Source organism: Zingiber officinale, chromosome 5A (assembly GCF_018446385.1).
Source record: "Zingiber officinale cultivar Zhangliang chromosome 5A, Zo_v1.1, whole genome shotgun sequence".
In the NCBI taxonomy this organism is placed as follows: domain Eukaryota; kingdom Viridiplantae; phylum Streptophyta; class Magnoliopsida; order Zingiberales; family Zingiberaceae; genus Zingiber; species Zingiber officinale.
The window spans coordinates 96,179,883-96,202,995 of NC_055994.1; the positions used below are offsets into that span (position 1 = coordinate 96,179,883).

Sequence of the window (23,113 nt, forward strand, 5' to 3'; positions counted from 1 at the left end):
AATCGTTCGTATTCGTTCACTATTTTCGATATTCTAAGAGCTACCCGAGACCCTCTTTATATAGGGGTTCTCGAGCTTATCAGTTCACCTGATCCTTCGGGATCAAGTCTGACTCGAGAGGGATCGGTCGACCGATCCCCAGGTTCGGTCGACCGAACCTGCTGTACCTGCCCAGCTTCGCGTCCAGGTGCAGTCTCTGTGGATCGAGCTTGGGTTCGGTCGACCGATCCTTTTGTTCGGTCGACTGATCTGCCAACGGTCTTCTGCTGAGTTGGCCGCCCGATCAGATTGCTCGACTTGGTCTCTGGATAGACTTTGGTTCGATAGACCGATCAGAAGGTTCGGTCGACCGATCAGCTCCCCAACGGTTGGCTGCTTGACGTGGCTTCTAACATGTCACTAACAGCGGGCTTGGGATACAGAAGGGTTCGGTCGACCGATCAAGGGGTTCGGTCGACCGAACCATTGACAAGTCAACTTCCAGTTGACTTGTTCCGGTTCGGCTCCTTGGGTGATTGCGGCCTATCGGAATAGGGCTCACCCGAACCCAATTCCCGGCCTTCTCCTCGAGCAGGCTTCCTCCCCTGCTTTATGTCCCTCGAACGCCGTGCACGTTCTTCTCTCCCACCGGGTGTACTCTTCCGCAGCTCTCCCGTCCTTCGGACGCACCGAGTCCGTCGGCTCCCTTCCCGTGCCGTCCTTCTCGCCAGCTGCATCTTCCGCTCGACTTCCTGTGCTCCTAAGTTCCTGCACACTCAGACACAGGGATCAGACAAAACGCAGGACCTAACTAACTTGGTTGATCACATCAAAACTACCACGGGGTTCAACAATCTCCCCCTTTTTGATGTGCATCAACTAAGTTCAAGTTAGGGGTAAACCAAACAAATAGTAATTTGAAGAAAATTACTAAACTAACAATTCAGGCATAAATTTGTAATTTTGAACAAAATTGCAACATTAAAATATATACAAAAAAAAATTTAAATTCCCCCCAACTGAACTTATCTTTTATTCCCCCCCCCCCTTTGATCACAACAAAAACGGGGACAAAAAGATTTTCAATGAAATTTTCTAAGTTTTCAACATCCAAAAAAAAAATTTCAACGTTAAACATTTTCTAAGTGTCAAAATGTTTTTCAAAATGCAACTAAAAATTTTCTAATTTTTTTAAAAAAATCTAAATAAATTTCTAAGTAAATGAAAAAAAACTGGGTTATGTTAAAAGAAATTTCTAAGTTCCAAACATTTTTTCTAAGCACTATTCAATTTTATTTTCAATGCTTTTATCAAAACGTTAATTAAACAGTTCATTTCTAAATTTGGCTTCCAGGTAGTGGCGAGGCACTAGGCCTTCTTGGTTATTGGAGCAACAACCACTTTCTAGTCAAAGCCGCATTAGGAAAATCAATGTTTAATTTTCTCTTTTGAAGCCTTTAATTTTAAAGGATTAATTAAGTACGGATTTTGGAACTCAATAGAGGTTCCTTTCTACTGGGTTAGTCAGATACTTAGGGGGTATATAGTTTCTTGGTACTTTTCTAAGTTGACCCTGATGGTTTCTAATGTACCAATTTAATTTTCCATAAATTCTAATTTTTGAATTTGAAAATTTCTTTAAGCATGCATCACTTTTCAAATTTTCAATTTCATTTTTTAATTTTGTATTTTCTAATTGCAAAATCTCATTTTCCAAATTTAAAATTTCCAAACTTTTTTTAAATTGGCAATTTCTTTTTCTGATTTGAATAGATCTTTAGACAAAACTTTAATAAACTCAAAAGACTGTTTAGGGTTTAGGGCACGTACCTTACTTACCTGTTTGTCGGTAGCTCCCCCTTCATCGCAGCTTTCCTCTTCTGTCTCTCCCCCTTGATCAATGCTCATCTCTGAGTCTGAGTTATCTTCAAAGAGGTGGTTGGCCACCAATGCTAGTCCCGAGAATTCTTCGACTTTTGACTCGGAGGATGAAGAGTCGTCCCATGTCGCCTTCAAATTTTTGTGCTTGGAGGAATTTGGTTTCTTGTAATTGGTCTTTGTCTTCTCCTTTTGTTTGCACTTCAATTTTGGGCAGTCCTCCTTGATATGCCCTTCTTCGTTGCAATTGTAGCAACGGACTGTCCTTCTCTTTTGACGATGTTTACTTGACTGCGATCTAAATTGGTTAGATTTAAAAAACTTGTTAAATCATTTTACCATTAACGCAGCTTCGTTTTCGTCAATCGTCACTTCGAAGTCGGGATCGTCCTTTTCAGCTCGTAGGGCAATGTTGAGGTTCGACTTTTCTACTTGATTTTCTGTAATTCGAGATTCGTGAAGTTCGAAAGTTGAAAACAAATTTTCTAAACTACTTACCTCAAGATCCTTAGAGATGTAGTACACATCTACTAAGGATGCCCATTCTGGAGTCCTCGGGAAGGCGTTGAGCGCGTATTGGATGGAATCCCGGTTCGTTACTTCTTCTCCAAGGTTGGTTAGTTGCGTGATCAGTTCTTTGATCCTTGCTTGGAGCTGCACTACCTTCTTGCCTTGGTTCATCCGGAGGTTCGTCAACTGGTTCCGGAGGATGTCGCGCCTAGCTAGCTTCGCTTCGGATGTACCCTTGTGAAGCTCCAGGAATTTCTCCCAGAGATCTTTCGCGGAGTCGTAACTTCCGATCCGGCTTACCTCCTGAGGTGGCAGAACACTGAGGAGGTGGAATTCCGCTTTTCCGTTGGCAACGAAGTCGGCTTGCTCCTTCTTGCTCCACGTGTTTTCTTCTTTGTCTTTAGGAGCTGCAAAACCATATTTCATAGTAATTAAAATATCAAACTCTATTTTAAAGAATACCTCCATTTTTCGCTTCCATGTAGCGAAATCTCCGTCAAACTTCAAGGGATGGATGTTTGCGCCGGCCATTGTTCTGCTCTTTGTGCTTCAGATGACGGTTAGTCCCTCTGAGGCTGTTGGGCTCTGATACCACTTGTTGGTGCAGCGGAGACCGGCAAGAGGGGGGTGAATTGCCTGCAATAAAAACTAAACCCTCCTCAAGGCTTTCAACTTAAATAAAGCAACAGTTATGAAATTCAACAGAACTAAAATAAACAGAAATATAAGACTCAACTATTTACTTGGTTACAACCAAGAAGGTTGTTAATCCAAGACAGTAAGAGAGTGCACTAAAAGAAGTCTCCTTCTCTGAAGGCGGAGTAGCCTTTTACACTTGAAGAGCACAGAACTGTTGCTTAGGAAATGAGAGTACAGGAGTTGTATTTCGAAATCGTTCGTATTCGTTCACTGTTTTCGATATTCTAAGAGCTACCCGAGACCCTCTTTATATAGGGGTTCTTGAGCTTATCAGTTCACCTGATCCTTCGGCATCAAGTTTGACTCGAGAGGGATCGGTCGACCGATCCCCAGGTTCGGCCGACCGAACCTGCTGTACCTGCCCAGCTTCGCGTCCAGGTGCAGTCTCTGTGGATCGAGCTTGGGTTCGGTCGACCGATCTGCCAATGGTCTTCTGCTGAGTTGGCTGCCCGATCAGATTGCTCGACTTGGTCTCTGGATAGACTTCGGTTCGGTCGACCGATCAGAAGGTTCGGTCGACCGATCAGCTCCCCAACGGTTGGCTGCTTGACGTGGCTTCTGACGTGTCACCAACAGCTGGCTTCGGATACAGAAGGGTTCGGTCGACCGATCAAGGGGTTCGGTCGACCGAACCATTGACAAGTCAACTTCCAGTTGACTTGTTCCGGTTTGGCTCCTTGGGTGATTGCGGCCTACCGGAATAGGGCTCACCCGAACCCAATTCCCGGCCTTCTCCTCGAGCAGACTTCCTCCCCGGCTTTACGTCCCTGTAACGACCCGGCCCTCTTGGCCCATTTGGCGACCTCTCATGTCGTCGATCGTCGGCCCTTATGTCGTCGGCCCATTTGGCGACCTCTAATGTCGTCGACCGACGACCCTTGGCCGTGCCGTTACTCACTAGGACTTTCCACCCCTGGTCAGTGGATTTTTGCCTCCCCCAGGATTCGAACTCTAAACCTCCAGGCTTAAGTATTAGAGTTTATGAATCCTGGTAACCAAGTGAGATGAATCTCACTTGGTTACCAGGATTCATAAACTCTAATACTGGGGAAGGTAAAAATCCACTGACCAGGGGTGGAAAGTCCTAGTGAGTAACGGCACGGCCAAGGGTCGTCGGTCGACGACATTAGAGGTCGCCAAATGGGCCGACGACATAAGGGCCGACGGTCGACGACATGAGAGGTCGCCAAATGGACCGCCAAATGGGCCAAGAGGGCCGGGTCGTTACAATAAAAAGGTAACGACCCGCCTTCTACTACTAGGCTATAAGGCCGATCGCTACAGTTATACTGTGCTAAACTATTCCCTGACCATCACTAGAACTAGATGCGGAAGCTGTGCTAATTAAAATTTTACTAAAACACTGACATTTCTTGGTTCTATACATGCTAAGGAAGGTAACTAACTACTCATAACATGTCTTACCTTCCCCATGGCCAAGGAACTGGACTTAGACACTTCCCTGCTGATACCAGACCTCCCAATCGATCCACGGATCGATTGGAATAGTCGGATCGATCCAGTGATCGATCCAGCCGGTTACTATGTGCGGGACATAAGTTGGATCGATCCAGTGATCGATCCAGCATGCTACTGTGGCCGGGACGATAATTTGGATCGATCGGCTGATCGATCCAGGCTGGTCAATCGATCCAGTGATCGATCCCAGGGCTCTCTGTTCGCGACTGAAATGGCTGGATCGATCGGCTGATCGATCCAGAGGCCTACTGTTCGCGGAGCAGATTGCCCAATCGATCAGCTGATCGATTGGAAACCCTCGAATCGATCAGCTGATCGATTCGAGTTACTGATTTCGTGCCAAATGTCTGATTTCAGCACTGTTTCGTGCCTCAACCACATTACAAGTACTAAAATGACTAAGAAACACTCTAATGACAACAACTAACATTCTAACAACATAAAAGAGGTGTTCTAAGCATAATAAAGTGCATGGTTAACTAATTCGTAACGAATAACATACTAAAGTGCAAGATGATAAAAAGAAACACTGAAAATTCTAATGTTTGAAATAAAGCTTGCTAAGGTTCCCTAAGATCTTCTTCCAGGTTCCATCCACACACATCCTCATCAGTGCATTGACCTCCAGCCTCCGCTAGTCCATCTTTCCTTTACCTTTATCTGCAGTATAAGGAAAAATAGAATCTGTAAGCTTAAAGCTTAGTAAGAAACCATCTACCTCACGAAAACATGTAACGATGCAAATATGATTTTAAATCATGCTGTTTAAAACATATGCTGGATATACTGAATAAACTAAGCATGTCATGGCATATAAGCATACAATCATGACATATCTACAGCTAAACATAAAGTCATCATGCATATTCACAAGGAAAAAGTAAGCTGATACTAAGAACTGAGCTACGCTAATACTGATCTTCTGCTAGAACTGTACTGAATTCACGAACTAATTTCTGAAAGGTTGAAAACCATATACATATAGTAAGTGAAAATACTAAACATGCTGCTGAGGGGCCCGACAACTGTACGTGCTATGCGCGCATCTCTAACTAGACCCGGGGTTGCAAATCCCGAATTTAGTAGAGCTACTAGGTTATCTAAACCTAGGGACCGACTATGGGAGCCCAGCCCGATGGATATCTAATCCAGTACAGTGCCAACTGAAAAGTAAAATACTGAGTATAGCTAAACTGTTCTAAATTGCTGTTTCTAGGTTATCTGAACCTAGAGCTAGGTTGTCTGAACCTAGAGGCGACTGTGGGAGCCCACCCATTGGACCGTAGTCCCATGTAAGCTAGAATAAAACTAATTTGCTGTTTTAAATGCTTCTAGTGCATTTAATAAATTAATTAAGCTGTCTGTTACTGAGTTAGACCTTTAATCAAGCACCTAGGATGCCCTAACTCTTCTCCCTATTAGGGAGGCCACCTCTAGGCACCCGACAACGTCTAACCTCCTATCTGAAGAGGGAAAACGTGTCCGGCCCATCTAGAGGTGTTCAACTAAACCCCTAATCTGCGAAGAGAGTTAAATATACCCTAGATATCGATAAAAATCTGCATACACCCTAACTAAAACATAAAAACTCAAACGGAAGCTATTATACTGCAGGTGAGGGGTTTCTTACCTCCTATTCATAATTTCTTATGATTCTATTCGCTAGAATTTCGGTGGAGACGACTCTTTCGACAATCTTCTCGCGTCCACGCGTTCCCCTCGCGAAGGAGAGCGTCCTCGTGCCGGAGTTCTCGCCAGAAGATGTCCTCGGAGCCCTAGGGAGAGAACCCTAGGTCTTCCTTGTGGTTGGCGCCGAGAGAAGGAGAGGAAAAGAGAAGGGGCGGCGTGAGGCTAGGGTGAGGAGAAATCACGGTGGAAACCAAAATAACTCTTCACCTAATTAATTTTCCTATTTATATTAAAGAATTAATTCGCCCAACTCCAATATAAATTTTATTGGTTCCCTTTCCTTTCAGCACGGCCCTGCTGGGTTCAACTGGTTACTAACATTATCCTTAGACCATAGGTCTCTGGTTCAATTCCCGCTAATGCCGTTTTCGTTTCCTAATTATTTTTTCCGTTTCCGCTACTCGGAAAATTCCGGAAAAATATCTAAAAATTCCAGAAAAATCGTAGAATATTTATAATGCAGTTTCGAGAATTTTCGGGCGTTACAGTCCCTCGAACGCCGCGCATGTTCTTCTCGCCCACCGGGTGTACTCTTCCGCAGCTCTCCCGTCCTTCGGACGCACCGAGCCTGTCGGTTCCCTTCCCGTGTCGTCTTTCTCGCAAACTGCGTCTTCCGCTCGACTTCCTGTACTCCTAAGTTCCTGCACACTCAGACACAGGGATCAGACAAAACGCAGGACCTAACCAACTTGGTTGATCACATCAAAACTATCACGGGGTTCAACACGGTCCCCAATAGTGCCGATTAATTTGGAGTTTCCCCCTGAATTAGTGGATTTGGTTTGGTTCTACTTGCTTGGTTAGACAAGCTTTAGGGACCCTTTCTTTAATTTGTTAAGTTGAATTAAGTTTTAGTTACGGTTTAATTAATTGTAGTTTAGGTTGGATTTATGTTTTTAATTTTGAATTAATTGAATTAGTTAAATTATCCTTATTTAAAGGAGTATATTTAATATTTAAATTTTCTTTCAATTTTAATTTTATTAAGACAATTGAATTATCTCTCTTTAAGAGATTATTTTTAATACTTAAGTTTTTATTAGTTTTTAATTTCGAATTGGTTAAATTGTTTGAATTATATTTCTTTAAAGGTTTTATTTTTAGTGTTTAACTTTTTATTAATTATTAATTTTGAATTTGATAGATTATCTTTGTTTAAGATGTTATCTTTAAGATTTAATTTCGAATTTGTTAAATTTAGTTTTGATTTTATCAAAGTGTTTGATTTTATCCTTATATTTTCTGTCTTTTAATGTTATATTATTAGTTAAATTTATTAGATTAGTTTTATCTATATTCTTATCTTTAAGATTTAGTTTTTTGTTAATTAAATTATCTTGATTTTGGATAAAATTTTCTAAATTAATATTATCTAGATTATTAAATAATTTATTAAGATATTTATTGATTTTATCTAAATCTATTTTCTTATTTTTAAGTTTTAAATTTGAATTTATCTTAATGTTTGAATTAATTATTTCTAAATTTTTATTTAATTTTATATTTTTTGAATTAATTAATTTATTTAAATTGATTTGGTCAATGTTCTGTTTGACCAAGTCAAGGTTAATGTCGAAGTCTTGATTGATCAAAATCTAGATTATTTTATAGTTCTGAATTTGAATCATATAAATCTAGATTATCATGAACCATATTTGAGATAATTTCATATTTATCTAACTTATCATGCATATTATTTAAACTACTACTGATAAATTATACTAGCCTTAAGCGCATTCCCTAATTCAGCAGGCTTCTCTATTGGATTATACTAACCTCCGGGCTCTTGGACCATGTGGCTTGGTCAATTGACACGCTCCACGTCAGCTTGTGGATGATTTTTCGGGTCCGGGTGCCTGGACCGAGTCCGGGCACTCGGATCACCTGGGCGCTTGTGGCTTGCCTGGGCCAGCCTGCTCTGGGCACCCAGACCAGCTCCGAGCACCGAGAGTAACTTTCTTCAGTAGCCTTCTCCCTGCAAGAAAAGGTTAGTCTGGGCAATCAAAGGTTATATCTACCCTGCAAAATAGAGTTAACATAACATAGCAGATAGGGTAGTAATTAGATCCTGTCTACTCGAGACTAGGATCTAGTCAAGATCTCAACTTAGGCTTCCCAAATGGACCTAAGTTGGATCGATGCCTACAGTTCCCTCAACGGAGAACGTGTCCTCACTGATCTATCCTCTAGTTGCTTACCTTCACTTACCAACTGCAGTCACTTGACTTGCCTCTGACCCACCAGGTTTTTCTGCCAATTGTCAGGTCCGCTGACCCAACTGGACTTCGGTCAATTGTCAGGTCCCATGGGCCCAACTAGACTTCTCACCAGATATCAGTCCCCACGGACCTATCTGGACTTCCCACCAGCTATCAGGCCCGTAGACCTAGCTGGATTTCAGCTTGGTATCAGATCCCTCATACCAGTCAACTCTTGCACACTTGGTAGAAAGGGTTAGACAAATATCACATCTAATTTTAACCTATCTGTCATACATCAAAACCAGATTATTAGTGCAACCTGCACCAACAAACCTTAGGTTCCCCCTTTACTTAAGCTCCCCCTTGAGGTAGGATTTCTTTCAAAGTTAAACTTCTCCTCCTTTACCAATAAGTGAGCAATTGCTCCCCCTTCACCTAAGCTCCCTCTTGAGCTAGATTTTCTTGCAAGGGTGTGTAAGTTTCCCATTTTAATCCAACATTTCTCCCCGTTTGCCATACATCAAAAAGAGCTCCAACAATATCCAAATTATTAGAGTCTTTAACCTTTAAGGACCATAAACATCATGTATTAATCCTCATAAGATTACATACATGTTCACAATCTTTTTGGTCATTTTCTAGTGCTAAAACACATTTTTAGACTGTATCAGTCGACTGCCATTAACCCCAATCGACTACCCTCTTCAAAACAATCTTACACAGACATTCTGTGCTCATGAATAGTGTTACCAGTCGACTGATAACTGCATCAGTTGACTATTATATTATTTCAGCTAAAAATAACACTTTTAACCTAACTTCAGAAATGTACTAGAAATTTCATAGACCTCTAAAACTTTTTAAATTTTATGGAGAGATTTGTTTTACTAATGTCTACATGGAAAAAATATATAAAAATATATTTATGACATATCCCAAAATTAATACAAAATCTAAAACTAACTAACTGTTTAATTGAACCTTAACTTAAAGTCCTAGTTTTGACTTTCTCTTGATGTATCTACCCACACTAAACCATAATGCATCCCTATCATTAGTTTATATGTCATATATACTTCAAAAACTAATTTCTATATAATATGACCCCAATGCCATATTTTCATGCAAGATACCATCCCAATTGTGTCAACCCACTAGGTTAGAGACTTAATTCGATTTCCTAACCATTTTACACATTTGATGACCCATTTACCATGGGTATCAGAGGCTCTTCCTAACTTTAGGAATCTTAAGCTTAATCACCTCCCTATGTGACTCATCTACCATGGCTACGCTCACATGGTGTACCTTAGTAGACTTTTTCTTAACCTTGGACACCTCATCCTTTCCATAATCATATGCGACCCTTGCATATTTCTTATCATGGCCCTTCGATGATTCTCCCTTGCCCTTGGTCACTCCTCCCTTGTCATTATCATGTATCACCCTAGCACTTGACCTCCTCTTGGCCTTGGAGGGACTTAATTTGATATTTGTGAGTCTTTAACCACCCAAACATATGTCAAGTCCTTTAGGTCCAATAATGAACTTATCTAGGACTTTCTCTATTTCCTCAAACCTTGACTTTAAGGCTTGATTTTCCAACTCAAGGGTTATAACCCTAGAGTCAACTTGTCCATCTTGGGCATTCCTAAACCTACCCACCTTCCGAGGCATATGTATCCCCTTCTTGGAATTAATGCCCAGGTTTTCAACCACCTTCCTCTCCTTAGGCAAGGTAGGTTGTTTCTTGTTAGGTCTAGCCTTACATGATTTTATAGAGTTATCTACCATGTTAACCCTATTCCTAATTATGCATGGTACATAATTTTCAATATTCCTAACAAGCATGACGGAATTTAAACTTGGATTAAAATTTAAAATAGGGATTACCTTCCCTTTTACCCTTGAAGCTCCTACTTGACTTGAGCTCCTCTTCTTTTTCCATTTCTTCAAGTGCACCAATTTCTTGAGATCTCCTCTCCTTGGGAACTATTGGTACAGTTAGCACTAACGGTCTAACTCAAGTTTTGATGAATGACAAAGTAGGTTAAGTTAGTTTCATATTGATCTAATACTTCTACGAAGTGTACAGGAGAAACCTAGACGGGGCGACGGGTTGACCTGACGTCTGGCACGAAGTCCAGCTAGGTCGATGGGCTAACATGATAGTTGGCACGAAGCCCAGACAGGTCGACGGGCTCACCTGACGTCTGGCACAAAGTCCAGCTAGGTCGATGGGCTGACCTGATAGCTGGCACGAAGTCCAAACGGGTCGAAGGGTTGACCGGACGTATGATAGGTAAGTTGAGGTAAGTCACTAGAGGGGAGTGACTGTGAGGACGTGTTTCCGGGAAGGAAACATTAGGTGTCGATCCAACTTAGATCCATTTCGGAAATCTAAGTTGAGATCATGACTAGATTCCAGACTCGAGGAAACAGAATCTAATTAATACTCTGCTTGTTATTTATAACTATGCTAACACTTTATTTTACAAGGTAATATAAATTGCACTTTGTCTTGGACTAACTATTTCTGCAGGAGAAGGACTTCCTAGAGAAAAAATGATCTGGGCGCCCGGAGTGCAAAAATTATCCCCAAGTGACGTCGCAACGTGGAGCACTCTGGTTGGATGGGCTACGCCACACTCCAGGCGTCTGGAAGGGATCCGGGCACTTTGAGCCTCCTATATAAGGAGGATGAATCCTGGAGCAAGACAACACATGACTACGCCTTCTGACGCTTGCGATCCTACGCTGTGCTCCTACGACGAAGCTTCTTCGACAAACGCGCTGATTTCTTTTTCTTTATTAGTTGTCGATACTTATTTCATTTTAGCATCTCTGTACTTCAAATTCTGTAATCATCTTTTCGGATTGCTAGTGGATTGTCCAACGAAAGCACTCGACGAGTGCATGCCTTGGAGTAGGAGTCGACCTAGGCTCCGAACCAAGTAAAAAGGTTCATGTTAGCATTGTACTTTTTTGTTCTCGATTTTTCCGCTGCTTACTCTACGATAATTCCTTCCGATCGATATTCACCCCCCTCTATCGATTTTCACGATCCAACAAGTGGTATACCACTCTGAATTTGTGCAACCACCAATCAAGCAAGGGGGGGGGGTCCTTTTCAAAAAGTAAAATAGATATCGTTTGGGTTTAAAAATCGTTTTTAAAAAACTTCATTTTGAAAACTTCAAGAAGGATGGAGCATCTTTTCACCATTTTTTCCCTCCAAAAACCGTTTGAGGGAAAAACCGTTTTTTCCCTTGCTTGATTGGTATCAGAGCAGGTACTTATTTTTTTTTCTTTATTAGTTGCCTTTCGTTTTTTCCCTCCAAAATCATTTTTTTGAAAACTTCATTTTCATCTTTTCACCATTAGTCGATATTAGCGAAATATCACATTTTCAAAAATTTGTAATAATATTTTTTAAAAATTTTTAAATATTTTATTATTAAAAAATCTATTATTTTCTTTCATGCTTATTTCTTTATCTCCTACACTACTTTCCCCAAGACAAAGTCTTGGAAATTATTTCTTGTTTATTTTTTGCATATACTAATGTCTATTCAAGAAGGATGGAGCATCCACGAACCACCACTATACGTTCAAGAAGATTTTAACTATTAGAGGCGAAGAATGGAATGTTTCTTAGGAAGTCTAGATTTTGATTACTGGTTGATATTGAGAAAACCTTCTCAGGACTCGGAACTAAACAAAATGGTAAGTAAAATTATTTGTAATAGTTTACTTAACAATGTTTTATGCAGACTAGAAAAGTACAAGAATACACATGAGCTTTGGACCTAGTTGATCAAGCTTCACGAGGAGCCGATGGAACTAGAAGATCAAATCAAAATCAAATCTGGACTCGAGTCAAATCCAATCGAAAAGCCTACTGAATTAGGGGTTGTGCTCAAGGTTAGTGATATTTACCAAAATACCCATGCTAGTAGTAGTTTAAAGGATATGTATGTTAATATTTCTGAAAATATACGTGAAAATAGTGTATTTGATAATACATGCAAAAATACCCCTAGGATATTATCTGATAAAACAAATCTAATTAATTTAGAAAATTTAGAAAATCTAAAAATAAGTAATAACCCTAAAAATTCAAATGATAACCAAATCAATTTGAATGACTCTACCCCCTAAGAAAAATTCAACTAATAATATTAAAAATATTATTGTACACAAAAATTTAAATAAATTAACAAATTCGAAAAAGTTAAATATTAAAAATTTAAATTTAAACTTAAATAAATTTGAAAAATTCAAATGTTAATGATGACAAGGTCATTATTGACCTAGATAAAATTAATAAATTTTTAATAATCTAGATAATATCAATCCAGAAAATCCTATCCAAACTCAAGATAATTTAATTAATAAAAAAAATTTAATTTTAAAGACAAAACTAATCATATCAACTTAAAAGGAAAAGAAAATATAAGGATAAAATCAAACACTTTGATAAAATCAAAACTAAATTTAACAAATTTAAAATTAAATGTTAGAAATAACATGTTAAACAAAGATAATCTAGAAATTTTAAATAAAAGGTTAAAAGATAAACCTTTAAGGAGATATAATTCAAACAATTTAATTAATTTAAAATTAAAAATTAATAAAAACTTAAACATTAAATACACTCTTTTAAAGAAGGATAATTTGACCAATTTAATTAATTCAAAATTAAAAACTTAAATTTAAAGCTACAAATTAAACATTAAATCTTAACCAAAACTAAAACCTAAATTAGATTAATAATTCAGGGGAGGCTCCAGAATAGCTGGCACCTCCAAAACTAACTTACCCGGCAGGGTAACAAAAAACTAACCTACCTGGCAGGGTAATTATGACTAGTTTAAAGGACAAGAGTTTAACTTGACCTACGGTACTAGTGAAGTTTTGGATGATAGTACGTTAGGGAAACTATGTCTATGCATGTCTACGAAGATATGACTTGGACCTGGTACATTTAGCTTAGTGGAACTAACCGAAGCTATCCTTTACAGATCCTAACCAGTTAGACCAAGGTTTTGTATTAAGTTCAGTGGATATGACTATTTGAAAAACCTCGAAGGCATGGTTACTCTAATGATGTCCAAGTGACTCACTATAACCCAGAAGTTTATCCAAAAAATGTTTATTTGTTGAGCCCAAAGCTAAACCTGAATCTAACACAAAGTTAAACCAAATCCTAAAACTAAACTTAATTCATCTCAAAAAATTATAGGATTCCCCGATTGAAAATTTAGATCTGGTGAGATGACTAAGGACTTAAATTAAATTAAATTAAAATTAAATTAAATTAAAAGTAAAATTAAAATTAAATTAAAAGTAAAATTTAAATTAAATTAATTCTTAACTTAAAATTTATTTTATTTTTTTAACTTAAAATTTATTTTAAAACTCATTTTAACTTAAAATTTATTTTAAAAATCATTTTAACTTAAAATTTATTTTAAAAATTCAAAAAACTTAAAAAATTATTTGAAAAAAATTCTTTTAAAAACTTTCAAAAAATATTTAAAAATTCTTTTAAAAACTTTAAAATTTTATTTATAAAAATTTTTAAAAATTATTAAAAAAAAATCTTTTAAATATTATTTTAAAATTTTTAAAAAAATATTTTAAAATTCCTTTAAAATCATTCTAAAAAAACTTTAAAAAAAATATTTTAAAAAATTGTCTTTAAAATTATTTTAAAATTTTAAAAAAAAAGTCTTTTAAAAATTATTTTAAAAACTTTAAATTTTTTTTTTAAATTCTTTTAAAAATTTTAAAAATTTATTTTAAAAATTCCTTTAAAATTATTTTAAAAACCTTAAAAAATTCTATTAAAAATTATTTTAAAAAACTTTTAAAAAATATTTAAAAAAATTCTTTTAAAAAACTTTAAAAATTATTTTAAAAAAACTTTAAAAAATTATTTTAAAAAAAACTCTCATGAAAACTATGTTAAAAACTTTAAAAATCAATTTAAGAATTAACTAACTTAAAACTTAAATTAACTTAAAAGTGAAACTGTAACGCCCCGTCCCGGGCGGGCCCCACCCGGACCGAACCGGGAACGCCACCAGAATTGTCCATCTGGTTGACTATTAGTTCCACAGATCACTGGATGTACTTTCAGCGTACTTTGTCCTCACTCGTACACATCCTGGAAAATTTCCCAGGAGGTCACCCATCCTCAGATTTCTCCAAGTCAAGTACGTTTAACTTTAGAGTTCTTAAGTTTGGGCTTCCGAAAAGGAAGGTGCACCTTGGTGATATGGATAGTACCGTCTAACCTTTGAAGTCATACTTAACCAGAATCTCAGAACCGGGGTATTACAGTCACTCTCACTTAAAGACACAACATCTTCGTTGTGTAACCACGAATCACACCGCAGACAAATCCCAGAATCTCCCTCGCTAGGTGGTGCCCTGGGTACTCTTGCCACAAACACACTCATGATCGCAAGGTTGCTCTGATACCATCTGTAACAGCCCGACCCGGGCGGGCCCCACCCGGAATGCCACCAGAATTATCCATCGGGTTGACGACTAGCTCCACAGACCACCGGAGGTTCATTTAGCGTGCTTTGTCCTCACTCGCACGCACCCTGGAAAACTTCTCAGGAGGTCACCCATCCTCAGATTTCTCCAAGCCAAGCACGCTTAACTTTAGAGTACTTAAGTTTGGGCTTCCGAAAAGGAAGGTGCACCTTGGTGATATGGATAGTATCATCTAACCTTTTAAGCCATACTTAACCAGAATCTCAGAACCGGAGTATTTCAATCACCCTCACTTAAAGACACAATGCCCTTGTTGTGTAACCACGAATCACACCACAGACAAATCCCAGAATCTCCCTCACTAGGTGGTGCCCTGGGTGCTCCTACCACATGCGCACTCATGGTCGCAAGGTCGCTCTGATACCATCTGTAACGACCCAGCCCGGGCGGACCCCACCCAGACCAAACCGGGAACGTCACCAAAATTACACATCGGGTTGACGACTAGCTCCGCATACCACCGAAGGTCCTTTCAGCGTGCTTTGTCCTCACTCGCGCGCACCTTGAAAAACTTCTCAGGAGGTCACTCATCCTCAGATTTCTCCAAGCCAAGCATGCTTAACTTTGGAGTTCTTAAGTTTGGGCTTCCGAAAAGGAAAGTACACCTTGGTGATATGGATAGTACCATCTAACCTTTTTAAACCATACTTAACCAGAATCTCAGAACCGGGGTATTACAAAAACTTAAAATTTAAATTTGAATTAAAGCTTAATTTATAACTTGAAATTGAACTTTACCCGAACCGAACTTCGACGTTCTCGAGCAGCCTTACATTAAAAGGCTAATTAAAACTTAATTTAACTAAATCAATCTTAATTTCAATATTAATCAAAATCTTAATTAACTTTACTGGAATTAAATAATAATTTATCATAATTAAGGATTGACTAAAATTGAACCTTAACATTATTTAACTTTGTTTAATAATTTTAATAAATTAATATTAATTCTAAACTTAGTTAATCCTAATTCAACATAACTTAAGTAAATAAAAAAATAATAAATAAATTGTAACTAATACTTTCAATCAATTAATATAAAATAAATTAATACTAAGTTTAATCAAATAAGTCAAGTAATCAATAAATCATTGAAAAAGATTAACTATTATTGAGTTAGTAACAAATTACTTACTTAGAATAATTAATTATTGATTAATTTCAATAATCTTTCCTATTCACTGATTAAAAAAAATAACTATTTAGAACGAGTTAATCCTTTATTTATTTTTTCAAAGTACCCGCCTGATAGAAGAATAGGAATAAAAGAAATGAAATATAATATTCGAATGAATAAAAAAGATATTTATTTTTTCTTTTTGCTATGTATATACATCCAAATAGATGAAATTTTTATCATTATTTAATTTATGAAAAAATCCTCTAATTATTTTATTAATTTTTTTAATTCTATTCATATAACGAATATTTGATTAAATAGCAAAATCCTCCTCTTAAAAGTCCACAAAAACATGCTCCTGCTTTTCTTCCGTATCCTATTTCAAGCACTCTTAGATATTGCTTTAACTATCTTCTACTTTTCTCACACCTATTTGTCTCCAATATACCAAACAACTAAAATATTTTGTTCTTATTTGCTACTTCTAGCAAAGAGTTAATTTGTACCATCCATCTCCAGTGAAGATCTAAATAGACAAAAAGGTATCCCCAGGGCGTAGCACAGATGGGGAGTACATGGTTTTGTGACCGAAAGGTCCAGGGATCGATCCTCGAGGTGTCACTGTCTAGGGTTAACGTCTTCACCATGCACTTTCCACCTATGTATCTGTATTTATCTCCCTCCATATCCGTAGGACCGGCTCTAGGAGGCCGCTGATGTGACGGTTTCACATTTCTAAATAGACAAAAAGGTATTGTTTTCAATTTATAATTCTAGTAGAGTTATGCTGTTTTATCCTTCTTCGGTTCATGATCTTTAACTAACTTCCTTTAAGGAAAATGATACTTGAGAGATTTGTTCCTCAAGTATCTCTTCATCAAAAATTCATTTCATTTATCCTATGTATGTGAATTTGATTGTATGATGATCTAGGCCACAGGGATTTTTGGCTATGATAATTATGTTTTGCTTCATAAAGACTCGTGATGTAGTCTACATTTTCTAATTCTAGTCCATGAAACAAATTGGCATGTAGATAATATTTATACTTTTAACTCAACCATGAGGATTAAGAGTATTAGAGTTAATATAGGTTATTAGGAACAATGTTTGGTACCATATTAGTAGTTTTAGAGTTAGGATTAATGATTATTTCATAATACAATATTTCTTTTCCCAAACTTAGCAGTTCAACTAATTCACTGATGCAACAAAATTTAATTCTTAGTGGTTGTATAAGATTCACTCATCTTTGTAGCCGTATCTTAAAAGTTGACAATTCACAAAGAAATTTATTTTAATGCTAATAAATGTAGCTGAACTATGAATTATTTTCTCAGAAATGCATGATATTGAATCAAGATGATTGGCATTTGCAGGAACTTAAAGAGGTACTAAATTCGGATGCTTTAAAGCTACTTGTGTTGAGAAAGGGACCGAGATACACTCTTTGTTGAACTAAAGAAACTACAATGTGCTCTTGCTTTACATATTGAGAGGCCCATTAGAAATAAAAAAATTTTGAGGAAAAGACAAGCCAGCCGAATTATTAGGGGACTTGGGTCTCTTTCTTGAACAGGGTTTCAGTCATTTACTTAAGGATATCTAAGTTTCCTCACATAGGCCAAGGATTCTATATTGTAGAAGAACATCCCAAAAACTCCTCTCCCTTCTGTTCGAGGCTTCACTTTGGTTTGATCACGAATTCTTTAGGTGTAACTTGTGTGTGGAAGATCTATAAATAGGGAAATTTTGCTTCCATAATATAATGTAATAATTTTGTATTCTAACTTCCGCAGACTGTTGAGAACGAGAGCTTTGATGTAACAGTACAATTGTTATCACGTGATTTTGTGATCACAGGTTTGAGTTGTGAAAACAATTTCTTGTTAAGGCAATGTAGTTCAATCTGGCATCGAAATTCCACATTGACCGAAGTTTTGTGTATCTGACTTCACTTTTGACTTCAGCAAATTGTTGAATGCTCTATATGGAATGTTAATTGGGGCAATTTAATTTGTTTTGAGTTTTTTTTATTTAACTAGAGGTATACAAATTAAAGTTGACATTAAGGAATAAGGATAAAGATATAATACTAATGTGTATCAAATCAGAAAGAGAAAGATACATAGAATTTCAAGGAAAAAGATTTTTTAAATCAATAATTAATTAATTGTCATATTTCTTAATTATAATTGAGGTCTTTCGTTTTTTGCGATCCCATTAATTAGAGATGATCAATTAGATCCTATAAAAAAAATTTATCGGACATTAGTATAAATTAGAAAGCAAAATGGGAACTTATGATGTACTTATGGATTTACTATGATTGATGAGAAGTTTTCATAAAACTAGATGCGTGATTTTCAAAATTAATTGATTAGAAAAACTAGATAATTAGATTACCAAATAATAAAAAATTATCAACAACGATGGTAATTATTAGGTCATTGTTTTTTTATATAGTTGGCACTAGGTGTCTAACTTAAGTTGACTAATTTTAGATTGATCAGAAATTTTTTACCGGCTATCAAGGTAAATCGAAAAACATAGACAGTTCAAAAATATAGCTTTCTTAGGTCAACCGTTCATTAAGGAAAATTCATTTGTTGATTCATCGAAATTGGGATTTGATCTATAGATGCTTGAAAAATTAAAAAGTCGTCCTACTACTACACTATCGCCTAGGGGTGATAAGGTCATTGTTTATTTTTTAAGGTATCTAGCTCTTTGAATTAACTAATTCTGAAGATGATCAGTCGACCCTACGAAAATTTCCCACAGACTATTAAAGTAAATCAGGAGGTGCTCATAGAGCCTCATTCAAATGGTCAGCATTCTTAGACCCGCTTTTAATTTAAAGAGAAAATCTATTACAGTGCGTCGTAGCTGAGTCTTAAACTTTCGATGTAATGATCTATTAAAAGGTCTAACTATTGCACTATTATCCTGGAGAGACTAAAAGGTAATTGTTCCATGCATGTTGACAAAATTTAGATTAAATTGAAATAATCAATTGAATTAAATTAATTTGGAAATTTAGTTTGATTTATGCTAAAGTTTGATTTTTGTTTAGACCATCGACAAAAACACTAAATATTTCTCTCAAATATTTATAGTCTCCACATCATCAATCAAATATCTCACTCCTCAAAATCCCAAATCTCACAATCAAATATCCCCTCAATCAAATATTTATGGATCCTGTCTACCAAATATTTTACTCTCAAATATCTCAAATTATATAATAAAATATCTTAATAAAGTAATCATTATCTCTTATGGGGCTCACTTGCATAACACATGTTATGCCCAGTGATTTCTATTCACCTCTCAAAATCCCCCACAATGGGGGATATTTGAGAGGGGGGATATTTGGAGAAATATCTCCTTTAAATATCCTCGAGATGCCCTTAAACATAGGTTATTAAATTAATTTAATTTTAAAGTTTTAAAAATCAATTAAGTTAAATAGATTAAAATTTTTTAAAATAATAATAAAACTAAATTTTTTATATTAGACCAAATAATTTTTTATTAAACTTTTTAAATATTTTAAAATTTGATTAATTCAATTTTCAATATAATTTGATTTGTTTAATTTTAATAACAAAATTTGATTAGTTCAATTGGTTTAAAAATAATTTAATTTATTTGATTTCGAATTATTTGATTCACTTAGATTCTAATTGAATGCTTAACCTATACACATGAAGTGTTGTAGCTCTCCTGACAACTTCTCCTTAGTCCTTCCTATTTTTGTATATGCAAGTAGAAAAGAGAAAAAAAAAAAAAGAAAAAAGAAAAAAATTATGATAAATCAAGATTTTTTTATTACTTTAATCCTATGTCAATTAAAAAAAGTTAAAAATACTAGAGTATCAATCTACTTGTCTCTTTGTAATTGAATCTCCTGTTTTTTTTTTAATACTCTAAATTTCACGTGAGATTCCAGCTAAAACATCTTGAACAAGAGCCCATTAACAAATGTAACATGACTAAAAGTATATAGACACCAACATTATTCAATGGGGTTAGTGGGATTCATCCGGGAGTCAATTGAGTCATCCAACTCGGAAGTCCTCTTTTGAGATCGATCGTATTACTTACGCATGAAGAAAAAATGTCAGATCTCACGATTGAAGGCAGCCTCCATAATTTTTTTTGAAGTATGCTTAAGGTCCTTGTTAATAAACTAAATCTCTTTTTCATATACAAAGTGAATCTTTTCATTCTCTCAATAAGTATTTCTTAGCGATGTTCTTGCTAATAGTGTCAATTTTGATCATAATCGTTTACGTTGTAATAATTTTGATATTACGATAATATTAGGGCAATGTCAACATGTGTTAGAATAATTTTGATTAACATCTGAGTTATTTTTGAGATGAAAAATTAGGATGAGACGTTATTTTAATATTTTTTTAATATAAAGATATTAAAATTAAATTAAAAGATGTTTTTTTTGTCTAAAATTTATTATTGATTTATTAGATTGATTACAATTGATTGTTCTTTAATTACAAGATTTTAATAAATTACGAATTTAGGTAAAAAATTTTAAATGATTTGTTAGGAAAATTTGTATGATTAAAGTAAATTTTAAGTTTATATGGTATTTATATCATCATCCGTATTTAACAAAATATTTTTTCTTCTTCTAAATTTATGAATTATAATGATAAAGTTTTATTATTTCAAAATACTAATTCAATTGCCAGAGACTTTTTCACGGCAATAACTGCCCCCCTCGATCATTATATAAAGCTACGCCCCGCCTGCCATTGTGGCTCAATCGACTCTTTAATCTCCTTCGTCGGTTGGTTCGAATCCTCTCTCTCTCGTTTCCTCCGTTCGCCGATTGCCATGGACAAGAAGAAGATCACCCTGTTGAGCTCCGACGGCGAGGCGTTTGAGTTGGACGCAGCGGTGGCCATGGTGTCCAAGACCATCGAGCACATGGTCGAGTTCGACTGTGCAGAGGACTCGATCCCCCTCCCCAACGTCACCTCCAGGATCCTTGTCAAGGTCATTGAGTACTGCCAGAAGCACGTTCTCGATGATCCTGCCAAGTCTTCCGACGACAAGGCAGAACTCAAGTCTTGGGATGACAATTTCGTTAAAGTCGACCAAGCCACCCTATTCGAACTTATGTTGGTGAGATTCGATATTTTTCGTATCCTTTTGCCCCTTCGAATTTATTCATTCCCTAATTATCTTCTTATTCGGTTAAGAATTTGTTGTTGGCTAACTTTTTTTCTCATTGTTTTTGTTTGATAATTCTGGAAAACAATTTAACTCTTTGGAGTTGGTTTACTGTCGTCAAAAGTTAAGGTTGTTCAATTTAGTGTTGGAAGTAGTGGAATTTTTGGATTATTGTGAAATTATATATGACGGATTTGAGAAAGGGGGAGACAGAGGAGAAGGGGCTATTGAAGGCTCATTAATTTAAAAAATAATTATTGGTGTTGTTTTACGAGCGTGAATTAAAGTTGTTATCAACAGATGCATGAAATTATTTTTATTATTAGTTCATCCAACGCTCTTATTGTAATTTTGTTTCTTATGATTTCTAAAGATTTATTTTGTATTGATAGCATATTCTGGTGTATTCAGGCTGCAAATTACATGGACATTAAGGGGCTGCTGGATTTGTTATGCCAAAGTGTAGCTGATATGATTACGGGAAAGACTCCTAAAGAGATTCGTAAGACGTTCAGCATCAAAAACGACTTCACCCCTGAAGAAGAGGAAAAAGTTCGTAGGGAAAGTCAATGGGCGTTCGAATAACTCTTGGGCGCCGACACATCTGCTCTATCTTTTAAACTCTTTAATGATTGCATTAATTGATAAAAAAAACTTCGTATTCAATTTGACGAAACTTATTTATATTCATCTAATAGTAAAATATATTATTGGGAGTTTATATTTCATGGTGGTTTTCATTTTTCAAGTACCAATGTAAGATATGAATTTTATTTTTTTGTTTGTAATGCTTACTTATCAAATATAAACTCATTAACATTAATCATTCTTAATTTAATTTACTTCTATTTTCCTATATATATATATATATATATATATATATATGGGTGTCTGGAATTGATTCAGATGTTTGTTGGTGACATGGTCCAGACATCTAAAATGAATCAAAGCGTCTGGATATATATATTTTGGACGGCTAGCGTGGACGACGCTTAGAGTGTCGTCCATGAAGATTTTTATTTATTTATTTATTTATTTTAAGTGCTCATTAAATATATGCAATAAGGTATGTAGGATAACATATTTTTTATATATATAATTGACATCAGATGTTGCACTCACAGTAGATGACCTACCAGCCGTGTGTTATTAGATTAACACCTTATTAATGGAAATATATCTTTTAATCTTAAATGAATTAATTTGATCCCATAAAAGTTGAATGGATTAGTAAATTAAAAGGTATGGAAAATAAGAAATTGTCTATCTCCTTGGTAAAAAAAATATTAGAGGGTAATTTATATTCAAATTAAATTAAGCATATAATCATTTTAACATCAACTTTTTATTTACTCTAATGATGAAAAGTCTGCCCTTTAACTTTTGCCTAAACTTATTGAAAATAATACAACTTTAGTGAAATTTATTGTTTAAAGATGGAACAAAAAAATATGTATTAAATTTGGAGTATTATTTTGATATTTTTTGGATGACGGGGCATTTTTTGATAATTTTTTCATTAATTAAAAATTTTAAAAATAGTATTTACCATGTTTCTGATTTTTTATTTATTTATTTTAAGTTCCCGCCAGTAAGATTATATATATCAGGTGTCCAACTTATTTTAATTACTGTTAATGGGAAGTGCTTAATAGTGGATGATCTCCCAGCTCAGATCAATAACTTATTAATAAATATTTATCCATTAATTCTTAAATGGATTAATTTGATCCCATAAAAATTGCATTGATAATTAGTGAATTAAAAGATAGGGCAACTAAGA

At 35.7% G+C, this 23,113-nt stretch overlaps 1 protein-coding gene across 1 annotated transcript; it reads left to right on the plus strand.

Annotated features, from left to right (window-relative positions):
* Positions 1-20,991: 20,991 nt before the first annotated feature.
* On the plus strand, positions 20,992-21,953 carry LOC121983040 (SKP1-like protein 1). Its single transcript, XM_042536029.1, has 2 exons — positions 20,992-21,282; positions 21,742-21,953. The coding sequence occupies exons 1-2, from the start codon at positions 20,992-20,994 to the stop codon at positions 21,913-21,915; spliced, it is 465 nt and encodes a 154-aa protein (XP_042391963.1). The 3' UTR covers positions 21,916-21,953.
* Positions 21,954-23,113: the final 1,160 nt, after the last annotated feature.

What these genes read in the sequence shown, in the direction of transcription:
- LOC121983040 (XM_042536029.1), top strand. Translation starts at nt 20,992, where the DNA reads ATGGACAAGAAGAAGATCACCCTGTTGAGCTCCGACGGCGAGGCGTTT. An exon ending in CCCTATTCGAACTTATGTTG is followed by an intron (nt 21,283 to 21,741) that starts GTGAGATTCGAT and finishes TGGTGTATTCAG; the next exon opens with GCTGCAAATTACATGGACAT.